The sequence below is a fragment of the Pseudophryne corroboree genome, chromosome 1, assembly GCF_028390025.1.
Source record: "Pseudophryne corroboree isolate aPseCor3 chromosome 1, aPseCor3.hap2, whole genome shotgun sequence".
Lineage (NCBI taxonomy): Eukaryota > Metazoa > Chordata > Amphibia > Anura > Myobatrachidae > Pseudophryne > Pseudophryne corroboree.
In genome coordinates, this window is record NC_086444.1 from 997,907,578 (window position 1) to 997,930,241 (window position 22,664).

Below are 22,664 nucleotides of genomic sequence, written 5' to 3' on the forward strand. Positions count from 1 at the left end.
AGCAGCATTCGTGGATGCGCTGGCGGTACCGTGGAGGTTTCGGCTGCCGGACGTGTTCCCTCCGGTGTCACTCCTGCCCAGGGTAATTCGGAAGTTCAAGCAAAAAAAAGGAATTCTGCTTCTCATAAGTCCAGCGTGGCCCAGACGGCACTGGTTCTCAGACCTGCAAGGCCTATCGTCAGAGCGTCCAATTCTACTTCCACAACGCCCAGACCTCCTCGTTCAGGGCCTCTGTGTCTACCAGGACCTAGCCCGGCTGTCTTTGACGGCGTGGCTCTTGAAGCTTCCGTCTTAAGGGCTAAAGGGTTTTCTGAGGCGGTCATTCAAACTATGTTGCGGTCCCGGAAACCGGCTTCGGCTCGGATTTACTATAGGGTCTGGCATTCTTACTTTGTTTGGTGCACATCTAACGATTATGACGCTTCCAAGTTTAGTATAGCCAAGTTGTTGGCTTTTCTTCAGCAGGGCCTGGACTTAGGCCTGCGTCTGTCCTCCCTCAAGGTTCAAATATCTGCCTTGTTGGTGTGGTTTCAGAGAAAAATTGCGACCTTACCTGATGTGCATACCTTTACTCAGGGCGTGTTGTGTATCCAACCTCCCTATGTCCCGCCTGTGGCTCATGGGACTTGTCGGTGGTTTTGGAGGCGTTACAAGAGTCTCCATTTGAACCTCTTGGTTCAGCTGACCTTAAGTGGCTTTCCCTTAAGGTGGTGTTTCTACTGGCTATTGCTTCAGCTAGAAGAGTGTCGGATTTGGGTGCCTGTCCTGTAGTTCCCCATATCTGATATTTCACTGTGACCGGGCGGTTCTTAGGACTCGTCCCGGCTATCTACCTAAGGTGGTTTCTTCGTTCCACCTTAATCAGGAGATTGTAGTTCCGGCACTTGTTTCTCCTGATCTGTCTCCCAAAGAGCGGTCTTTGGATGTGGTACCGGCTCTCCGTATCTTTGTGAAGAGAACTGCTCCTATTAGGAAATCTGATTCTCTTTTTTTTGTGTTTGCGTTTCACAAACGTGGCTGGCCTGCTCACAAGCAAACTCTGGCTAGATGGATTAGAATGGTGATTGCACATGCTTATGTGAAGGCTGGTCTCTCTGCTCCTGATCACATTAAGGCCCATTCTACTCGGTCTGTTGGACCTTCTTGGGCGGCCCAACGTGGTGCGACCCTTGAACAATTGTGCAAGGCGGCTACGTGGTCCTCTGTGAACACGTTCATAAGGTGCTATGCCTTCGATACTGGCGCTTCGATACTGACGCCGGGTTCTTGTGCCTGCTACAGTGCGTCCCCTCCCATAAGGAACTGCTTTAGGACATCCCCATTGTCCATTCCTTGTGGAGCCCAGTGTACCCCGCAGCAGAAAACGAGTTTTATGATAAGAACTTACCCTTGTTAAAACTCTTTCTGCGAGGTACACTGGGCTCCACAAGGCGCCCACCCTGACGCACTTAGCTTCTTTGGGTTGGTATGGCATTAGCCGCTGACACGTCTCCTGTCGTGAGAATGCGGTGTTGTGGCTACTATCCGCTGTCGTCTCTTTTCCTGCTACTGCATTGGACTGGTTAACTAAAAACTGAGATCCTGTGCAGGGAGGCGGGGTGATATAGGAGACTGCGCTATGCATTCTGGGAACAGTCAAAGCTTTGAGCCTGTTGGTGCCTCGGATCAAGATCCTAATCTACACCCCCATTGTCCATTCCTTGTGGAGCCCAGTGTACCTCGCAGAAAGAGTTTTAACAAGGGTAAGTTCTTACCATAAAACTCGTTTTGCTGCTCACCTATTTCCACATATGGGGATCCTCTTCGGTCCATGTAGCATTGGAACTACAGTATATAGCAAAGATTGTTCACCAGTACTGACATTACATTCATTCTATGTAGGTGAGTGGACTACCAACGCCTGACCTGAGTTGGCAACTGAATGGGAGACCTGTCCGTCCAGACAACTCTCACAAAATGTTAGTGCGTGAGAATGGAGTGCACTCTCTGGTTATTGAGCCAGTGACCGCAAGAGATGCTGGAATATATACCTGTGTGGCCTCTAATCGTGCTGGCCAGAATTCATTCAGCCTGGAACTTATAGTTGCTGGTAAGTCATTCTGTAGCACTACTTGATATTTTATTAAGGGTTTCAAGTAGTAATGTGTTATGTGGAGATCCTTTATAACGCTGTAAGCTCTCACAAGCAGGGTCATGTTCCCACTTGTTTTCTCTCTGCACTCTTTATTTTTCCAGTGCAGTCTCATTCATAGCCAGCTACTCCGATCCTTTTAGCCCATCTAGGTCACTGGGTGCCTTAGTGCTGCTGTTAATTACTGTCTCATGCTGTTTAATTCCCTGTGTATTATTTGTTGAACCTTTTTATAGCATATTGTTTGTTACCGTTGTGGGTTTTTTGTCTCCTGTACAGTGCTATGGACACTTGGTAGCGCCATAGAAATAAATGGAAATAATAATAATGAGGCAGATTACAGATCAGTGTACAGCGTAATAAAGAAACTATGAACCGTTAGGCTCTATTTAGTAATAACTGTGCAGGCACTTTGCTCAGTGTAGTGATAAATACCTTTGGTTCAGTGCTCTCACAGTGCAGTCTTTTTCACAGAAAAGGTTATCAACAACCTGAAAAAGTAAATGGGCCTAATGCAGACCTGATCGCTGCTGTGCGTTTTCGCACAGTAGCCGATCAGGTCTCAACTGCATGCCAGACAGCCGATGGTCATCTCAGCCCAGCGATCGCCTCTGCCCAATCTGCCTGATTGACGCCTGGGCGGGGCGGCGGCGTTTGGATGCCGCTTTAGGGGCACGGTCCGTGCGGGGGGCAGCCCGCAGCGGCTGCGTGACGTCACACGCAGCCGCTGCGACTCGGACAGCGACGAATAGCTCCCTGCCAGTGCGCAGGAGCTGCACAGGTAGGGAGCTACTCGTCAAGTACAAAAGCATCGCCACCGTTGTGGGGGGGGGGGGGGGAGTAGGGCCTGACATGCGGGGCGGATTAGCCCTGTGCTGGTCTCCCCCCGCATGTCTGAGTAACTGATCGTAGCACACAGCTACTGTACGATCAGGTCTGAATTAGGCCCAATGTCCAAATCCCAGTGTTGAAAAAAAAACATTTCCAATCAAATTCTCTATTCAGCGTGTGCCTAAAGGAAAGAATATTGCAAAAAAATAGAACCAAATGCTTTTCAAATAAACAGTGTATACAATAAAAAAAACTCTCCCAAAGGGAAATGCAAACACAGGCACCAGCGCTCAATGTGATCACCACCACACCTGTAAAAACTTAGTAGCAAAATAAAAACAATTCTCAATGTTAGGGGCAGATTTTCCAACAAGTTGTATCATATGCAACGAGTTTTAAAATTTGTGTATGATAAATGGTGCTCCAGCCAATCAGCTCCCAACTGTCATTTTATTACTATATTTTATTTATATGGCGCCACAAGGGATCCGCAGCGCCCATTACAGAGTATATAAACAAATGAGCAAAACAAGAAAAAAAGCATTTACAGTTTGAGACAATATAGGACAAGTACAAGGTATATACAGACAATCAGGGGTTAGGTGCCATCAAAGGGAGTATGCAGTATAAGATAGTGAATGAAAGGCACATGAGGGTTAGGAGCTGAGCACCATTTATCATATGGTGCATTTTTAAGACTCCTATAGTATATATATATTATAACAACCTTTACAGCGGTATCAAGATAGATGCAGTAATTTACTGTGGCTAATTGTCTCGTGCGGGGTTACATAGTAGTTACATAGGGGCAGATTTATTAAGCTCAGTGAAGTGATAAAGTGGAAGGTGATAACGCAACAGCCAATCAGATCTTAACTGACATGTCACAGGATGGGTTTGAAAAAGGACAGTTAGGAGCTGACTGGCTTATCCTTTATCACCTTCCACTTTATCACTTCACCGAGCTTAATAAATCAGCCCCATAGTTACATAGTCAGTGAGGTTGAAAAGAGGCAAAATGCCCATTGGTTTCAACCTGTATTCTGTGTTAATCTGTTCATATTATAATGCACCTGCTGAAGTAATGGTTTAGTACCAATTGACAGCTAAGAATCTTATCATTCCCAGATAATTTAATGTCAATATGTTAAATGCTATAGCCCTGGATAAATTTTCCAGTTAGAAATTTGTCCAATCCATTTTTAAATACATTTACAGAGTCTGCCATTATTACCTTCTCCGGCAGGGAGTTCCAAATCTTTATTGCCTTTACCGTGAAGAGCCCTTTCATACGTTGTGTACACAATTTTCTCTCCTCTAGCCTAAGCTCCTTGTAATGACCCTTTACATATTTGAAGATATTAATAATGTCTCCTCTCAGTCGCCTCTTTTCTAGTATATACATATTTAACCTAGTAAGCCTTTACTCGTACTCCAGAGACTCTAACCCTTTAATCAATTTAGTAGCTCTTCTTTGAAATCTTTCTAGTTCCCCGATATCTTTTTTTATAATATGGTGCCCAGAACTTAACACAATATTCCAGGTTCGGACGTACCAATGATTTGTACAGTGGCAGGATTACATCCTCGTCCCTTGTCTCAATGCCCCGTTTAATGCATACAAGCACTTTACTTGCCTTCTTTGCTGCAATTTGACATTGTGTACTGTTATTAAGCCTATTTTCTATGAGCACCCCCAAATCTTTTTCCACCATAGTTACCCCTATATTTTCCCCATCTAGAGTGTAGGATGCAAGTGTGTTTTTTGTCCCAAAATGCATAACTTTGCATTTTTCTATATTGAACCTCATTCTCCATTTAGACGCCCAGGTTTCCAGTTTAACTAAGTAATTCTGTAGAGACTCCACATTGCCTTCTGAATTAATTACCTTACACAGTTTAATATCATCTGCAAAGATTGACACTGTGCTTTCCAGGCCTATTCCTAGATCATTGATAAATTTAGTGAACAGCAATGGGCCAAAAACAGACCTTTGTGGTATTCTGCTGACTACTGCTGCCCAGCTGGAGAACATCCCATTGACCACTACTCGTTGCACTCTGTTATCCAGCCAATTACTTATCCATGTACAAATAGTATATCCTAGGCCTAGTTCCCTTAATTTGTTGATCAGTCTCCTATGAGGCACTGTATCGAAGGCTTTTGCAAAATCTAAATACACCACGTCCACTGCTTTTCCATGGTCAAGATACTCGCTCACTTCCTCGTAGAAGCTAATTAAGTTGGTTTGGCATGATCTGTCCCTTACAAACCCATGCTGACTTTTAGTAATAAACTTAGTAGCCTGTAGGTGATACCCTATGCTATCCCTCAAAATGCCTTCCAATATTTTACCCACTATAGAAGTTAAACTAACTGGTCTATAGTTTCCAGAATTATTTTTATTTCCATTTTTAAATAAAGGCACTACCTCAACTATGCCACATTCCCTTGGTACCATGCCTGATCTAATTGAACTATGGAAAATCAAGTATAGGGGTTTTGCTAGCTATAACCTAAGCTCCATAATAACCCTTGGAGGAAAACCGTCTGGGCCTGGTGATTTATTAATCTTCAAGTTACTTAGTCTCTCCAGGACTACTTCCTCACTTAAACAAGCATCAAGCCAAGAGTCATTACCTTCACTGTCGTTATGCACTAATGTCACTGGCTCATCCTCCCTGGTGAATACTGAGGAAAAAAAAAAATTAAATATTTCTGCGTTTAATTTGTCATCGTTTATCAAAGCTCCCAATTCATCTTTTAATGGGCCTACGTTCTCCTTCTTTAACCTTTTACTGTTTATATATTTATAAAACTTTTTAGGATTGGTTTTACTCTCTAGCGATTTGCTTTTCGTTTACAATTTTAGCTGCCCTTATTACTTTTTTGCATCTTTTATTACATTCCTTGTAATACGGGAATGACTTCTCCCCTCCATTAGATTTAAATGTTTTGAAAGCACGCCTCTTATTAGCCATTGCTTCCTTGACCTCCTTATTAAGCCACATTGATTTGTATTTAGTACTCCTGCGTTTACTGCTCATGGGAATGAATTTGTGAATATTGCTTTCAAGCAACCCTTTTAAAGCATCCCACATTTCCAATGTGTCCTTGCCTTGAAACAAAACTTCCCAGTCAATGTCGTTTAGTGCCTGTCTCAGCATACTGAAGTTAGCTCTTTTAAAGTTAAATGTTTTGGTTGCTCCCTTATAGCTATGTTTCTTGAAACTGATGTCGAATGTGATCATATAGTGATTACTGTTTCCCAAGGTCTGCTGAACTTTAGTGTTTGATATAATGTCCACATTATTGGTAATAACTAGGTCCAGAATAGTTTTACCTCTAGTTGGGTCCTCAACTAATTGAGTCAATAATTGATCCTTCAATGTATTTAAAAACCTGCTGCACCTAGTTTTTACACATGAATCGTTACTCCAATTTATATCAGGATAGTTAAAGTCCCCTAACACTAGGATGTCCCCCATTCCCGCTGCTTTTTCAAGTTGGTGTAAGAGTTGTTCCTCGTTGTGTATGCTAATATCCGGTTGCTTGTAGCACGTGCCAATGACTAGTTTCTTTGACTCTGTACCCCCATTTGTGATCTCAACCCATAGCAACTCCACGTTATCTCCTGCCCCCTCGAAAATACCCTCTATTAAGTTTGGTTTTAGAGATACACAATAAGAAAGCGCTAATTTAATCTGTGTGTAGATTTTATTAAATAATAAAATCTTTAAAACTATAGTTAATACCGGCCAGTATCAATAAAAATCACATTTAAAACAAATATGTATTATAATATATCTGAAAACCTATAGAGACAGTGACCTGAAAAACTGTAATAAGACTGCAGACCAAATCTCTGTTAAATGTCCTTAATTGATACTTTATAACTTCTGAGCTAGCAACACACTTGCTGTTTGATCCATATATATGATGTAACAAATAAAGCATGCACTTCGAAGCTCCTTTCTTTGTAGTTAGCAGTTGCCTGTTTTCTTTATAATGCAGTTAGTAGCTTTTTGTTAGCTTAACTGCCAGGTAAAATGATTATAGGCATTCATGCATGGCCATGCAAAATAATTTCTCACTCAGTCCAGAGCTCTCATAGACAGGTATTATATCACAGTGTGATTGTAACTCAGTCAGCAAACCTGTCACACCACAGTTAAATGGTCTCCCTCCCGGCTGCAGCTCTCCTCATCAGCCTTATCTGGAGTCCATATATCACCTCAGTTCCAATGATGTTCCTCCCGGCTGCTGTTCTGCCGTCAGCCTTATCTGGAGTATAAGATCACTTCTCCTCCTCTTAACCCCTATTAGCAATGGGGTGAAATCTGAGCCGGCCGGCTGGTAAGTGCACCTCCACTATATCCCGTGAATGGGAGATGAAACAGACGCGTTTCCCCGCCTTCAAACCTCAGCGGCTTCCTCAGTGCTGAATATGAGGGGTGTATAAACCAATTACCCCTGGGAAAGCAGCTATTTTTCTCTGTTCAATAGTGGCGCCAGGGTTCTTAATTTTTTGGGGTTTTAGAGATGGTTTAACAAAGAGACATACCCCTCCCCTTTTGGTAGCCCTGTCCCTCCTGAAAAGAGAATACCCCTCCAAATTTGCAACCCAGTCATGAGAGTCGTCCCACCATGTTTCCGTAATACCTATAATATCATACTGAGACTTTGATACAAGCCATTCCAATTCACCCATTTTACCCGATAGGCTTCTTGCGTTCGCATGCATACATCGTAGCTTAGCATCTCCCATGCCCATTTGTTTTAATGGTATCTTATCTATATTTACAAGTGCCTTTCTAGAATTACTCTTACCGACTGTTAATCCCCTCCCTTTCCGGCATATGGTCGTTAGGTCGACCACTGAAGGTCGACATGCATTAGGTCGACGTGAGTTTTTCACACTTTTTAAAAAATGTTGGACTTTTTCATACTTGACGATCCACGTGGACTACAACTGGGAACGGTAACCTGTGCCGAGCGCAGCGAGGCACCTTGCCTGAAACGGCGGGCCATGCGAGGGGACATGGTGCACTATTTGGGGTTCCCCATAACTTTACAAAGAAAATGACACCAAAAAAAGCCAAAAAACCCATGTCGACCTTTTGACTTGTCGACCTAGTACATGTGTCAACCTAATGACCATGTCGACCTAATGCATGTCAACCTTCCAGGGTCGACCTAATGACTGTCGACCTAAGTTGAGTCGACCCAATGACCCATACCCCCCTTTCCACCCCCATCATACTTAATACAGCCTTCCTCACTGCTATCTATACCCCTCCTCCTGATGTTAGTATCTTCCCTTATGCTATGGACATAATTTTCTATATACCGTATTGTTGTGCAATAATCATCAGTAGGTAATACATTTGGAATATCTTGGGCAATACCCGTGTCAGTAATTCCGGTGTCAGTACCCATGCAGATACCCTTGCCCTTGCCGGCAGATCTTTCACTCCCCCCTTCTCTTCCCCCAAATTGTTCACTACCCACATCCTTACTGTTCTGTCTGTTTGTCCCGTAGCTTCTAGCTAAACCCTCCTCCCAGGCTCCTAGTTTAAAAGCTTCTCCAACCTTCTAACCATCCGCAGCCCCCTCCTCATTCAGGTGCAATCCATTGCGACAAAAAAGATAGCACCTGACCGAGAAGTCAATCCAGTGTTCCAAGAACACAACCCCCTCCTTCCTTCCTTCACCAGTCTCTAAGCCACACATTTACCTCCCTAATCTCCCTCTGCCTCCCTGGGCTAGCGCGTGGCACTGGTAATATTTCGGAGAATATTACCCTAGATGTCCTTGCCTTAATTTTCTTGCTTAATTCCCTATAGTCTTTCTTAAGGACATCCCACCTACCACTAACTTTGTCATTGGTGCCAACATGCACCAAGACCGTCGGGTCTTTACCAGCCCCTCCCAACAATCTATCTACCCGGTCTGCGATGTGCCGTACCCGAGCACCCGGAAGAACACAGAATCCCCTACCACCACAATCTGATTATGTACCTCACTATCTTTTTTCCCAACAGTACCGTGGGGACCGCTGTCCTGGTTGCTAGAGCGAGCAGTCTCCTCCGGTTCCATAATTTTCTCACTGCTATCCTCAGAATCTTCGTCCAATCGGGCAAATTTGTTGGGGTGTGAGATGTCCTGTCTCCCCCTCTTCTTCTTCCTTCTAACCGTGACCCAGCTGTCAACCTGATCATCCTCGTCTGTCAGTGATCCTCCCTGCAACTCCTCCACCGTTCTATCTAAACTTTGCTCGAGATTGCGAATGTCCCTCAGTCGCTTAACGGTCCACTCTAGATCAGTTACTTGGGCTTCCAGGGCAGCCGTTCGCTCACATCTCGTACAGATGTATCTGCACTCGGAATGTTGTGCCAAGTGCGCATACATCATGCACAACATGCACTGAGTGAGATCCTCAAATGCGGCCTCACCCATATTTAATATGTGCTAACTCCCTGTTACCATCCAAAAATTAAAGAGAGAGGGACTATCTATATATAAGGACAATATATAAAGGGACAAAAATAAACAAAGGACAAATATAGGATAAATTAAGTACAATAAAATACAGTAAGGGACAAGAGAAAATTAAAAAGAGAGGGACAATCTATAAGGGACCAAAAGGATAATAAATAAAGGATAAATATATGTTAAATTAAGTATATTAAGTACAAGTTCAAGTACAACAAAATACAGTAATGGACAAAGGGAGACAATTGATTATACAAAAAAGTGGGAAAAGTTAATACTTATCTACTCCCTTTTCTTCCGATCAGCAATCAGCACTCAGATGCTTTGGCTCAGTGTCTCAGGCTCCCGGCACGGCTCCCTGCTCAGTGCTCCCGCTGGGTCACTGCTCACGGCTCCCCGACTCTCTGCATGGCCCCCCCGGCGCACAGATCTGCTCCCTGGGCTCCCCGCACTGTTCCAGCGCTCCCTGCGCGGTATGGCCAGCGGCACTTGCACCTTACAGTTGGTGCGGCCGCTCTGTCCCGTTTCTTCCTGCTTGTGCGTGCACTCCCGCTCGTCACTTACGATTCCGGCTCTCTCGCTTCTCTCAGCCCTAGTAGCCCCAATGCCGACATTTTTCAAGGATTTTGTGGCAGGCTAAACTACTATAAATCCCCTATAAGTATGCATTTTTACCGCAATCACTGCTGCGAAAACACACAGGTCCACAGATTTTCGTGGATACGGTCTGTTTTTGTGCAAAACAGGTAATTTTTCACATGGTAAAAACGAGCTATAATTGCATACCTCCCAACATGACCCTCTCCAGGAGGGACAGAATGCTCTGCTTCTGGACTTTTCTCTTAATTTACGATTGCCGACACCTGTGTTGAACAGGTTAATGGATAAGAAAGGTGTTTCAGCACAGGTCCTGCCAATCATAAATAGTAGAAATTGCGATAAAAGCCTGTGTTTTGTGTGTAAAAAAGTACTGCGGCAAATAAGTATTGTACTCAAGTGACACTTTGCTTTTAAGAATAACTAACTTCGCATTGAGGTAAGGTCATCCCATATTGCTCTCCATTTTTTCCTCAGAGAAATGAGAAAAATTGCATCCATAGTGTAATAGGACAGGGAAAACATTAAATGTACAGTATGTGTACTTGTTGCACTCGAATTGCAATATGTAAACTGTACTTATAAACAGAGCATCAGGACACATTCCACCATCAGCATTCACAGGTGCCTCCTGGCTTTCAGTTTCCAAGGAAAGGGGATTTTTGTTTACTAATTGCAAACAAGTGTAGCAGCACTCAAGTCCTGGATTCACTTGGAGACAGATTGGGAATCAGAATCTGTGAAACTGTAGTAGAAACTTGAGCCGCCACCTGATACCATTACCATGTTTCTCAAAATGATGAGGGAGTGTCTAGATGTGACTTTTTATACCAGGAGAGACCAATCACATTCTCTTCTTAATACAAATAAACAAAATAGTGCATATACTTATCTACGTTTCATCATAGTTACACCCTTCATCCATAACATTAAAGCCAGGGGTGTAGCCAAAATTTTATGATCCCCATAGCAACATTTGGAAAGGGGCGTCTGTCCAAATGCTTCTAGAGCAGGGGTTCCCAACCACAGTCCTCAAGGCATGTTAACTCTCCAGGTTTTAAGGATAGCCATACTTGAGCATAGGTGACTTAATTAGTACCTGTTATCTTGATTGAACCATCTGTTTTAAAGCATGGCTATCACTAAAACATGGACTGTTAGGGGGGTATTTAAATGTTTGAAAAGTCAGTTGAGTGTCTGTTTTTTCCTATCTAATAGACAGGAAAAAACAGACACCCAACCATCTTTTCAAACAATTGAATATCACCTTTAGTGGGCAGTGAGGACTGTGGTTGGGAACCCCTGTTCTAGAGAAGCACCGCTCCACAGTAGTTGTTAATTTTATTCCACATAATAGTGCCCTAGTTAATTTTCTGAACCATAGTAGTGTCCTGTATAGTTTATTTATGTCACATTGTAGGGCTGCCAGTATACATAGGGGGTCATTCAGACCCGATCGCACGCTGCCTTTTTTTCGCAGCTGTGTGATCGTGTCTGAACAGCGCATGCGTATGGTCCGCAATGCGCAGGCGCGTTGGCTGCCGGTGACGGCCGTGACTGATTGAACGGAGAAAGCGTTCGCAGTGGCGAACGCAAAAAGAGTGACAGGAAGAAGGTGTTCGTGGGCGGCAACTCACCATTTTCAGGAAGTGTCCATGAAAACGCAGGCGTGCCCGGCCGTTTCCAGGGAGGGTTTCTGACGTCGGCTCCGTCCAGGATCATCGTAGCGGCTGAGTAAGTCCTGGGCTGTGTAGAAACTGCACAAACTTTTGTTTGTGCAGCTCACAGCACAGCCAGTCGCACCTCTGCACAGCGTTTACCCCCTGTCCTGTAGGCGGCAACTACCTGGTTGCAGCAGTGCAAAAAAAAACGCCTGTGTGTGACCAGGTCTGAATTAGGCCCATTATGCAACACAGTACCCCCAAATTACATAATTATATACAGTGTCCCCAGTTCATATTATGTCACATTTTAGTGCTGCACCAAGTTCATGTTATGCCACACTATAGTGCCTCCACTTCATATTGTGCAACATTACAATGCCTCAGTTCATATTATGTAACATTATAATACCCTCCAGTTTATTTTATACCACAATACAATGAGCTGGTCCAGGGACATACCTAGATATATTGCAGGCCCCTAGGCAAAATAACTAGGTACCTAGATAGGAGCCCCTATGTACCAACCAGTGGTAACTTTGACAGAAAAGGTGAGCCCCTCATAGCTCTGGGCCCCATAGAAATGGCACTTCTGCACCTCTGTATTTACAGTACATCCTTGATTAAAACCACTTACAGGTGAAGTAAAAAAACATTGACTATCTTGTTACAATCTGTCGGGGTTGGATATTTTGGGCAGCAAATGAACAGTCAGTTCTTGATGATTTTGGCTTTGACCATGGCTAGACAATTAGGTTACGGCATCTCCAAAACAGCAGGTCGTATGTGGTGTTCACGGTATGCAGTGGTTAGTACCTACCAAAAGTGGTCCAAGGAACAACAACCAGTGAACCAGTGGCAGGGTAATGGGCACCCAAGGCTCATTGATGTGCGTCGGGAGCAAAGGCTAACCCACCTGGTCCTATGGCACAGAAAAGCTATTGTAGCACACATTGCTGAAAAAGTTAACGGGTATGACAGAAGGTGTCAGAACACGCAGCTTGCTACATATGGGGCTGACTAGCCGCAGGCATGGTAGAGTGCCCATACTAACCCCTGTCCACTGCCAAAAGTATCTACAATGGGCACTTGATTGTCAGAACTAGACCATGGAAGAAGGTGGCTTGGTCTGATAAATCACGTTTTCTTTTGGCCGGGTGCACATGAGTCGTTTACCTGGGGAAGAGATGGCACCAGGATGCAATATGGGTAGAAGGCAGGCTGGTGGAGGCAGTGTGATGCTCTGGGCAATGTTCTGCTGCCAAACTTGGGTCCTGGCATTCATGTGAATGTTACTATGACATGTTCCACTTACCTAAACATTGTTGGAGACCAAGTATAGCCCTTCATGGGCACGGTATTCCCTGATGGCAGTGGCCTCTTGACAACATGACAAAGAGTTCAAGGTGTTGACTTGGCCTCCAAATTCCTCAGGTCTGGTCGAGCATCTGTAGGATGTGCTGGAAAAACAATCCGAGCCATGGAGGCCCCACCTCACAATTTACAGGATCTTCTGCTAATGTCTTGGCGCTAGATACTACAGAACACTTTCAGTGGGCTTGTGGAGTCCATGCCTCAATGGGTCAGAGATGTTTTGATGGCACAAAGGGGACCTACACAATATTAAGTAGGTGATTTTAATACTATGGCAGATGGGTGTATATTGTTATAGGAAATAAATGAAATACTCTCCTATAGAATGAGAAATTGTAATGGATATAGAACAGAAGAGATGGTGTGGGGCTGGACAGACTGGACGGGGCAGGGCAGAGATGGGATGGAGCCTGAGGGGTATTCATTGTGTTGTTTTTTCATTTAAAATACATTTTTATATATCAAAGTAGGAAAGGGTTCACTATCTATGTCCAGTCCATTTCAAGAACGAATTCACAAAACAGGCTCATTCTATGAAAGGCAGATTTCCAATAGACTCAATCCCTAATATCAGTGTGTTCACTTTGTAACTATGGTGACTGAGGCCTAGAGAAGAGCTGCTTTGTGTCTCATAGACCAATGTAAGATGACTGGGGACTCCCTGTTACATTTTTGGCATCAACTTTAAAATTCACAACTATTTTAGTGCACTTGCTTTATGACTTCTGGTTACATGAAACATGCAGCCGGATCTTAGGAGGCACTGTGTGCGTCTGTAGAGCAGAACCGTAAGACCTTTTTTGGCTAAGTAAAATCTATACACAGGCTGGAAAGTATTGCACTTGCTCTCCTTGTCATCTGTTTGTAGTAATTCTTGGCAAGGTTTCCACTTGTTTCAAATGTTTCTTTACAAGGTTTAGCATTGTCATTTGTTATGTTTCTCTAACGTCCTAGTGGATGCTGGGGACTCCGTCAGGACCATGGGGATTAGCGGCTCCGCAGGAGACAGGGCACAAAAATAAAGCTTTAGGATCAGGTGGTGTGCACTGGCTCCTCCCCCTATGACCCTCCTCCAAGCCTCAGTTAGGTTTTTGTGCCCGTCCGAGCAGGGTGCAATCTAGGTGGCTCTCCTAAAGAGCTGCTTAGAAAAAGTTTTTAGGTTTTTTATTTTCAGTGAGTCCTGCTGGCAACAGGCTCACTGCATCGAGGGACTTAGGGGAGAGAAGTCAACTCACCTGCGTGCAGGATGGATTGGCTTCTTAGGCTACTGGACACCATTAGCTCCAGAGGGATCGAACAGAGGCCCAGCCATGGAGTCCGGTCCCGGAGCCGCGCCGCCGACCCCCCTTGCAGATGCCGAAGATGGAAGAGGTCCAGAAGCAGGCGGCAGAAGACTTTTCAGTCTTCCTGAGGTAGCGCACAGCACTGCAGCTGTGCGCCATTGTTGTCAGCACACTTCACACAGCGGTCACGGAGGGTGCAGGGCGCTGGGGGGGCGCCCTGGGCAGCAATGTATAATACCTTTTTATGGCTAAAAAATACATCACATATAGCCCTTGAGGCTATATGGATGTATTTAACCCCTGCCAGATCTCACAAACTCCGGAGAAGAGCCCGCCGAAATAGGGGGCGGGGCTTATTCTCCTCAGCACACAGCGCCATTTTCCTGCTCAGCTCCGCTGTGAGGAAGGCTCCCAGGACTCTCCCCTGCACTGCACTACAGAAACAGGGTAAAACAGAGAGGGGGGGCACTTTTTTTGGCGATATTACTATATTTAAGCTGCTATAAGGATACAACACTTATATAGGGTTGTTCCCATATATATTATAGCGCTTGGGTGTGTGCTGGCAAACTCTCCCTCTGTCTCCCCAAAGGGCTAGTGGGGTCCTGTCTTCAATAGAGCATTCCCTGTGTGTCTGCTGTGTGTCGGTACGTGTGTGTCGACATGTATGAGGACGATGTTGGTGTGGAGGCAGAGCAATTGCCGGTAATGGTGATGTCACCCCCCAGGGAGTCGACACCGGAATGGATGGCTTTGTTTATGGAATTACGTGATAATGTCAGCACATTACAAAAATCAGTTGACGACATGAGACGGCCGGAAAACCAGTTAGTACCTGCCCAGGCGTCTCAGACACCGTCAGGGGCTGTAAAACGCCCTTTACCTCAGTCGGTCGACACAGACACGGACACTGAATCTAGTGTCGACGGTGAAGAAACAAACGTATTTTCCAGTAGGGCCACACGTTATATGATCACGGCAATGAAGGAGGCTTTGCATATCTCTGATACTACAAGTACCACAAAAAGGGGTATTATGTGGGGGGTGAAAAAACTACCTGTAGTTTCTCTATCGTCCTAGTGGATGCTGGGGTTCCTGAAAGGACCATGGGGAATAGCGGCTCCGCAGGAGACAGGGCACAAAAAGTAAAGCTTTAGGATCAGGTGGTGTGCACTGGCTCCTCCCCCTATGACCCTCCTCCAAGCCTCAGTTAGATTTTTGTGCCCGGCCGAGAAGGGTGCAATCTAGGTGGCTCTCCTAAAGAGCTGCTTAGAAAAGTTTAGCTTAGGTTTTTTATTTTACAGTGAGTCCTGCTGGCAACAGGATCACTGCAACGAGGGACTTAGGGGAGAAGAAGTGAACTCACCTGCGTGCAGGATGGATTGGCTTCTTGGCTACTGGACATTAGCTCCAGAGGGACGATCACAGGTACAGCCTGGATGGTCACCGGAGCCTCGCCGCCGGCCCCCTTGCAGATGCTGAAACGAGAAGAGGTCCAGAATCGGCGGCAGAAGACTCCTCAGTCTTCTTAAGGTAGCGCACAGCACTGCAGCTGTGCGCCATTTTCCTCTCAGCACACTTCACACGGCAGTCACTGAGGGTGCAGGGCGCTGGGAGGGGGGCGCCCTGGGAGGCAAAATGAAAACCTTTTTTGGCTAAAAATACCTCACATATAGCCTCCGGGGGCTATATGGAGATATTTAACCCCTGCCAGAATCCGTTAAGAGCGGGAGACGAGGCCGCCGAAAAAGGGGCGGGGCCTATCTCCTCAGCACACAGCGCCATTTTCCCTCACAGAAAGGCTGGAGGGAAGGCTCCCAGGCTCTCCCCTGCACTGCACTACAGAAACAGGGTTAAAACAGAGAGGGGGGGCACTAATTTGGCGTTAGAAATATATAAAAAAGATGCTATAAGGGAAAACACTTATATAAGGTTGTCCCTATATAATTATAGCGTTTTTGGTGTGTGCTGGCAAACTCTCCCTCTGTCTCTCCAAAGGGCTAGTAGTTCCTGTCCTCTATCAGAGCATTCCCTGGGTGCGTGCTGTGTGTCGGTACGTGTGTGTCGACATGTATGAGGACGATGTTGGTGAGGAGGCGGAGCAATTGCCTGTAATGGTGATGTCACTCTCTAGGGAGTCGACACCGGAATGGATGGCTTATTTAGGGAATTACGTGATAATGTCAACACGCGCCAAGGTCGGTTGACGACATGAGACGGCCGACAAACAATTAGTACCGGTCCAGACGTCTCAAAAACACCGTCAGGGGTTTTAAAACGCCCGTTTACTTTAGTCGGTCGACACAGACACAGACAGGGACACTGAATCCAGTGTCGACGGTGAATAAACAAACGTATTCCTTATTAGGGCCACACGTTAAGGGCAATGAAGGAGGTGTTACATATTTCTGATACTACAAGTACCACAAAAGAGGGTATTATGTGGGATGTGAAAAAACTACCGTAGTTTTTCCTGAATCAGATAAATTAAATGAAGTGTGTGATGATGCGTGGGTTCCCCCCGATAGAAAATATGGGCGGTATACCCTTTCCCGCCAGAAGTTAGGGCGCGTTGGGAAACACCCCTTAGGGTGGATAAGGCGCTCACACGCTTATCAGAACAAGTGGCGGTACTGTCTATAGATAGGGCCGTTCTCAAGGAGCCAGCTGACAGGAGGCTGGAAAAATATCATAAACAGTATATACACACATACTGGTGTTATACTGCGACCAGCGATCGCCTCAGCCTGGATGTGCAGAGCTGGGGTGGCTTGGTCGGATTCCCTGACTAAAAATATTGATACCCTTGACAGGGACAGTATTTTATTGACTATAGAGCATTTAAAGGATGTATTTCTATATATGCGAGATGCACAGAGGGATATTTGCACTCTGGCATCAAGAGTAAGTGCGATGTCCATATCTGCCAGAAGATGTTTATGGACACGACAGTGGTCAGGTGATGCAGATTCCAAACGGCACAAAGGTGTATTGCCGTATAAAGGAAGAGGAGTTATTTGGGGTCGGTCCATCGGACCTGGTGGCCACGGCAACTGCTGGAAAATCCACCGTTTTTACCCTAAGTCACATCTCTGCAGAAAAAGACACCGTCTTTTCAGCTTCAGTCCTTTCGTCCCTATAAGAGTCATATCTGCCCAGGGATAGAGGAAAGGGAAGAAGACTGCAGCAGGCAGCCCATTCCCAGGAACAGAAGCGTTCCACCGCTTCAGACAAGCTCTCAGCATGACGCTGAGACCGTACAGGACCCCTGGATCCTACAAGTAGTATCCCAGGGGTACAGTTTGGAATGTCGAGACGTTTCCCCTGCGCAGGCTCCTGAAGTCTGCTTTACCAAGGTCTCCCTCCGACAAGGAGGCAGTATGGGAAAAAATTCACGAGCTGTATTCCCAGCAGGTGATAATTAAATTACCCCTCCTACAACAAGAAAAGGGGGTATTATTCCACACTATATTGTGGTACTGAAGCCAGAAGGCTAGGTGAGACCTATTCTAAATCTAAAAAAATTTGAACACTTACAAAGGTTCAAATCAAGATGGAGTCACTCAGAGCAGTGATAACGAACCGGGAAGAAGGGGACTATCTGGTGTCCCGAGACATCAGGGATGCTTACCTCCATGTCTCAAATTTGCCCTTATCACTAAGGGTACCTCAGGTTCGTGGTACAGAACTGTCACTATCAGTTTCAGACGCTGCCGTTTGGATTGTCTACGGCACCCCGGGTCTTTACCAAGGTAATGGCCGAAATGATGGTTCTTCTTCGAAGAAAAGGCGTCTTAATTATCCCTTACTTGGACGATCTCCTGATAAGGGCAAAGTCCAGGGAACAGTTGGAGGTCGGAGTAGCACTATCTCGGATACTGTTACAACAGCAGGGGTGGATTCTAAATATTCCAAAATCGCAGCTGATCCCGACAACAAGTCTCCTGTGCTTAGGGATGATTCTGGACACAGTCCAGAAAAAGGTGTTTCTCCCGGAAGAGAAAGCCAGGGAGTTATCCGAGCTAGTCAGGAACCTCCTAAAATCAGTGCATCATTGCACAAGGGCCATGGTAAAAAAAATGGTGACTTCCTTCGAAGCAATTCCAGTCGGCAGATTTCATGCAAGAACTTTTCAGTGGGATCTGCTGGACAAATGGTCCGGATCGCATCTTCAGATGCATCAGCGGATAACCCTATATCCAAGGACAAGGGTGTCTCTCCTGTGGTGGTTACAGAGTGCTCATCTTCTAGAGGGCCGCAGATTCGGCATTCAGTTTTGGATGTTGGTGACCACGGAGGCCAGCCCGAGAGGCTGGGGAGCAGTCACACAAGGAAAAAATTTCCAGGGAGTGTGATCAAGTCTGGAGATTTTTCTCCACATAAATATAGCTAAGGGTAAATTTATAATGCTCTAAGCTTAGCAAGACCTCTGCTTCAAGGTCAGCCGGTATTGATCCAGTGGGATAAAACATCACGGCAGTCGCCCACGTAAATAGACAGGGCGGCACAAGAAGCAGGAGGGCAGTGGCAAAAAACTGCAAGGACTTTTCGCTGGGCGGAAAATCATGTGATAGCACTGTCAGCAGTGTTTCATTCCGGGAATGGAAACTGGGAAGCAGACTTCCTCAGTAGGCACGACCTCCACCCGGCAGAGTGGGAACTTCATGGGGAAGTTTTCCACATAATTGTAAACCGTTGGGAATTACCAAAGGTGGACATGATGGCGTCCCGTCTGAACAAAAAACGGGACAGGTATTGCGCCAGGTTAAGAGACCCTCAGGCAATAGCTGTGGACGTTCTGGTAACACCGTGGGTGTACCAGTCGGTGTATGTGTTCCATCCTCTGCTTTTCATACCTAAGGTACTGAGAATTATAAGACGTAGAGGAGTAAGAACTATACTCATGGCTCCGGATTGGCCAAGAAGGACTTGGTACCCGGAACTTCAAGAGATGCTCACAGAGGACTTATGGCCTCTGCCGCTAAGAAGGGACTTGTTTCAGCAAGCACCATGTCTGTTCCAAGACTTACCGCAGCTGCGTTTGACGGCATGGCGGTGGAACGCCGGATCCTAAGGGAAAAGGCATTCAGGAAGAGGTCATTCCTACCCTGGTCAAAGCCAGAAAGGAGGTGACCGCACAACATTATCACCACATGTGGCGAAAATATGTTGCGTGGTGTGAGGCCAGGAAGGCCCCACGAAGAAATTTCAACTCGGTCGATTCCTGCATTTCTTGCAAACAGGAGTGTCTATGGGCCTCAAATTGGGGTCCATTAAGGTTCAAATTTCGGCCCTGTTGATTTTTCTTCCAGAAAGAATTGGCTTCAGTTCCTGAAGTCCAGAAGTTTGTCAAGGGAGTATTGCATATACAACCCCCTTTTGTGCCTCCAGTGGCACTGTGGGATCTCAACGTAGTTCTGGGATTCCTCAAAACACATTGGTTTAAAACCAGTCAAATCTGTGGATTTGAAGCATCTCACATGAAAAGTGAACATGCTCTTGGACCCGGCCTGGACCAGGCGAGTGTCAAATTGGTGGTTTTTTTTTTCTCAAAAAAGCCCATATCTGTTTGTCCATTCGGACAGGGCAGAGCTGCGGACTCGTCCCCAGTTCTCTCCCTAAGGTGGTGTCAGTGTTTCACCTGAACCAGCTTATTGTGGTGTCTTGCGCCTACTAGGGACTTGGAGGACTCCAAGTTGCTAGATGTGGTCAGGGCCCTGAAAATATAGGTTCCAGGACGGCTGGAGTCAGGAAAACTGACTTGCTGTTATCCTGTATGCACCCAACAAACTGGGTGCTCTTGCTTTTAAGCAGACTTTTGCTAGTTGGATGTGTAATACAATTCAGCTTGCACATTCTGTGGCAGGCCTGCCACAGCCAAAATATGTAAATGCCCATTCCACAAGGAAGGTGGGCTCATCTTGGGCGGCTGCCCGAGGGGTCTCGGCTTTACAACTTTGCCGAGCGGCTATTTAGTCAGGGGCAAACACGTTTGTAAAATCCTACAAATTTGATACCCTGGCTAAGGAGGACCTGGAGTTCTCTCATTCGGTGCTGCAGAGTCATCCGCACTCTCCCGCCCATTTGGGAGCTTTGGTATAATCCCCATGGTCCTTTCAGGAACCCCAGCATCCACTAGGACGATAGAGAAAATAAGAATTTACTTACCGATAATTCTATTTCTCGGAGTCCGTAGTGGATGCTGGGCGCCCATCCCAAGTGCGGATTATCTGCATTACTTGTACATAGTTACAAAAATCGGGTTATTATTGTTGTGAGCCATCTTTTCAGAGGCTCCGCTGTTATCATACTGTTAACTGGGTTCAGATCACAGGTTGTACAGTGTGATTGGTGTGGCTGGTATGAGTCTTACCCGGGATTCATAAATCCTTCCTTATTGTGTACGCTCGTCCGGGCACAGTACCTAACTGAGGCTTGGAGGAGGGTCATAGGGGGAGGAGCCAGTGCACACCACCTGATCCTAAAGCTTTACTTTTTGTGCCCTGTCTCCTGCGGAGCCGCTATTCCCCATGGTCCTTTCAGGAACCCCAGCATCCACTACGGACTCCGAGAAATAGAATTATCGGTAAGTAAATTCTTATTTTTTCCTGAATCAAAGGAATTGAATGATGTATGTGATGAAGCGTGGGTTAACCCAGATAGAAAAGTGCTAATTTCAAAAAAGTTATTGGCATTATACCCTTTCCCGCCAGAGGTTAGGGCGCGCTGGGAAACACCCCCTAAGGTGGATAAGGCGCTCACACGCTTATCAAAACAAGTGGCGTTACCGTCTCCTGATACGGCCGCCCTCAAGGATCCAGCTGATAGGAGGCTGGAAACTACCCTAAAAAGTATATACACACATACTGGTGTTATACTGCGACCAGCCATCGCCTCAGCCTGGATGTGCAGTGCTGGGGTGGTCTGGTCGGATTCACTGACTGAAAATATTGATACCCTGGATAGGGACAGTATTTTACAGACTTTAGAGCAATTAAAGGATGCTTTTCTTTATATGTGAGATGCTCAGAGGGATATTTGCACTCTGGCATCGAGAGTAAGTGCGATGTCCATATCTGCCAGAAGAAGTTTATGGACACGACAGTGGTCAGGTGATGCGGATTCCAAACGGCATATGGAAGTATTGCCGTATAAAGGGGAGGAATTATTTGGCGTCGGTCTATCGGATTTGGTGGCCACGGCAACTGCCGGGAAATCCACCTTTTTACCTCAGACCCCCTCCCAACAGAAAAAGACACCGTCTTTTCAGCCGCAGTCCTTTCGGTCCTATAAGAAGCGGGCAAAAGGACAGTCATATCTGCCCCGAGGCAGAGGAAAGGGTAAGAGAGGGCAGCAAGCAGCTCCTTCCCAGGAACAGAAGCCCTCCGCGGGTTCTGCAAAGCCCTCAGCATGACGCTGGGGCTTTACAAGCGGACTCAGGAACGGTGGGGGGTCGACTCAAGAATTTCAGCGCGCAGTGGGCTTGCTCACAGGTGGACCCCTGGATCCTGCAGGTGGTATCTCAGGGTTACAGGTTGGAATTCGAGAAGTCTCCCCCTCGCCGGTTCCTAAAGTCTGCTTTGCCAACGTCTCCCTCAGACAGGGCGACGGTATGGGAAGCCATTCACAAGCTGTTTTCTCAGCAGGTGATAGTCAAGGTACCCCTCCTACAACAGGAAAAGGGGTATTACTCCACGCTATTTGTGGTACCGAAGCCGGACGGCTCGGTAAGACCTATTCTAAATCTGAAATCTTTGAACCTGTACATACAAAAATTCAAGTTCAAGATGGAATCACTCAGAGCAGTGATAGCGAATCTGGAAGAAGGGGACTTTATGGTGTCCCTGGACATAAAAGATGCTTACCTGCATGTCCCAATTTGCCCTTCACATCAAGGGTACCTCAGGTTCGTGGTGCAAAACTGTCATTATCAGTTTCAGACGCTGCCGTTTGGATTGTCCACGGCACCTCGGGTCTTTACCAAGGTAATGGCCGAAATGATGATTCTTCTGCGAAGAAGAGGCGTATTAATTATCCCTTACTTGGACGATCTCCTGATAAGGGCAAGGTCCAGAGAACAGCTGGAGGACGGAGTAGCACTAACCCAAGTAGTGCTGCAACAACACGGGTGGATTCTGAATTTTCCAAAATCTCAGTTGACCCCGACAACACGTCTGCTGTTCCTGGGAATGATTCTGGACACGGTTCAGAAAAAGGTGTTTCTTCCGGAGGAGAAAGCCAAGGAGTTATCCGAACTTGTCAGGAACCTCCTAAAACCAGGAAAAGTGTCT

At 46.0% G+C, this 22,664-nt stretch overlaps 1 protein-coding gene across 3 annotated transcripts in view; it reads left to right on the plus strand.

The window, feature by feature from the left end:
* PALLD (palladin, cytoskeletal associated protein) overlaps positions 1-22,664 on the plus strand; it is a 759,036-nt gene that overhangs the window by 719,443 nt on the left and 16,929 nt on the right. For all 3 annotated transcript variants that reach the window (XM_063920614.1, XM_063920615.1, XM_063920616.1), the window contains one exon: positions 1,882-2,089. In XM_063920614.1, the coding sequence (XP_063776684.1) occupies positions 1,882-2,089 (208 nt within the window). The remainder of the gene's footprint in view (positions 1-1,881; positions 2,090-22,664) is intronic.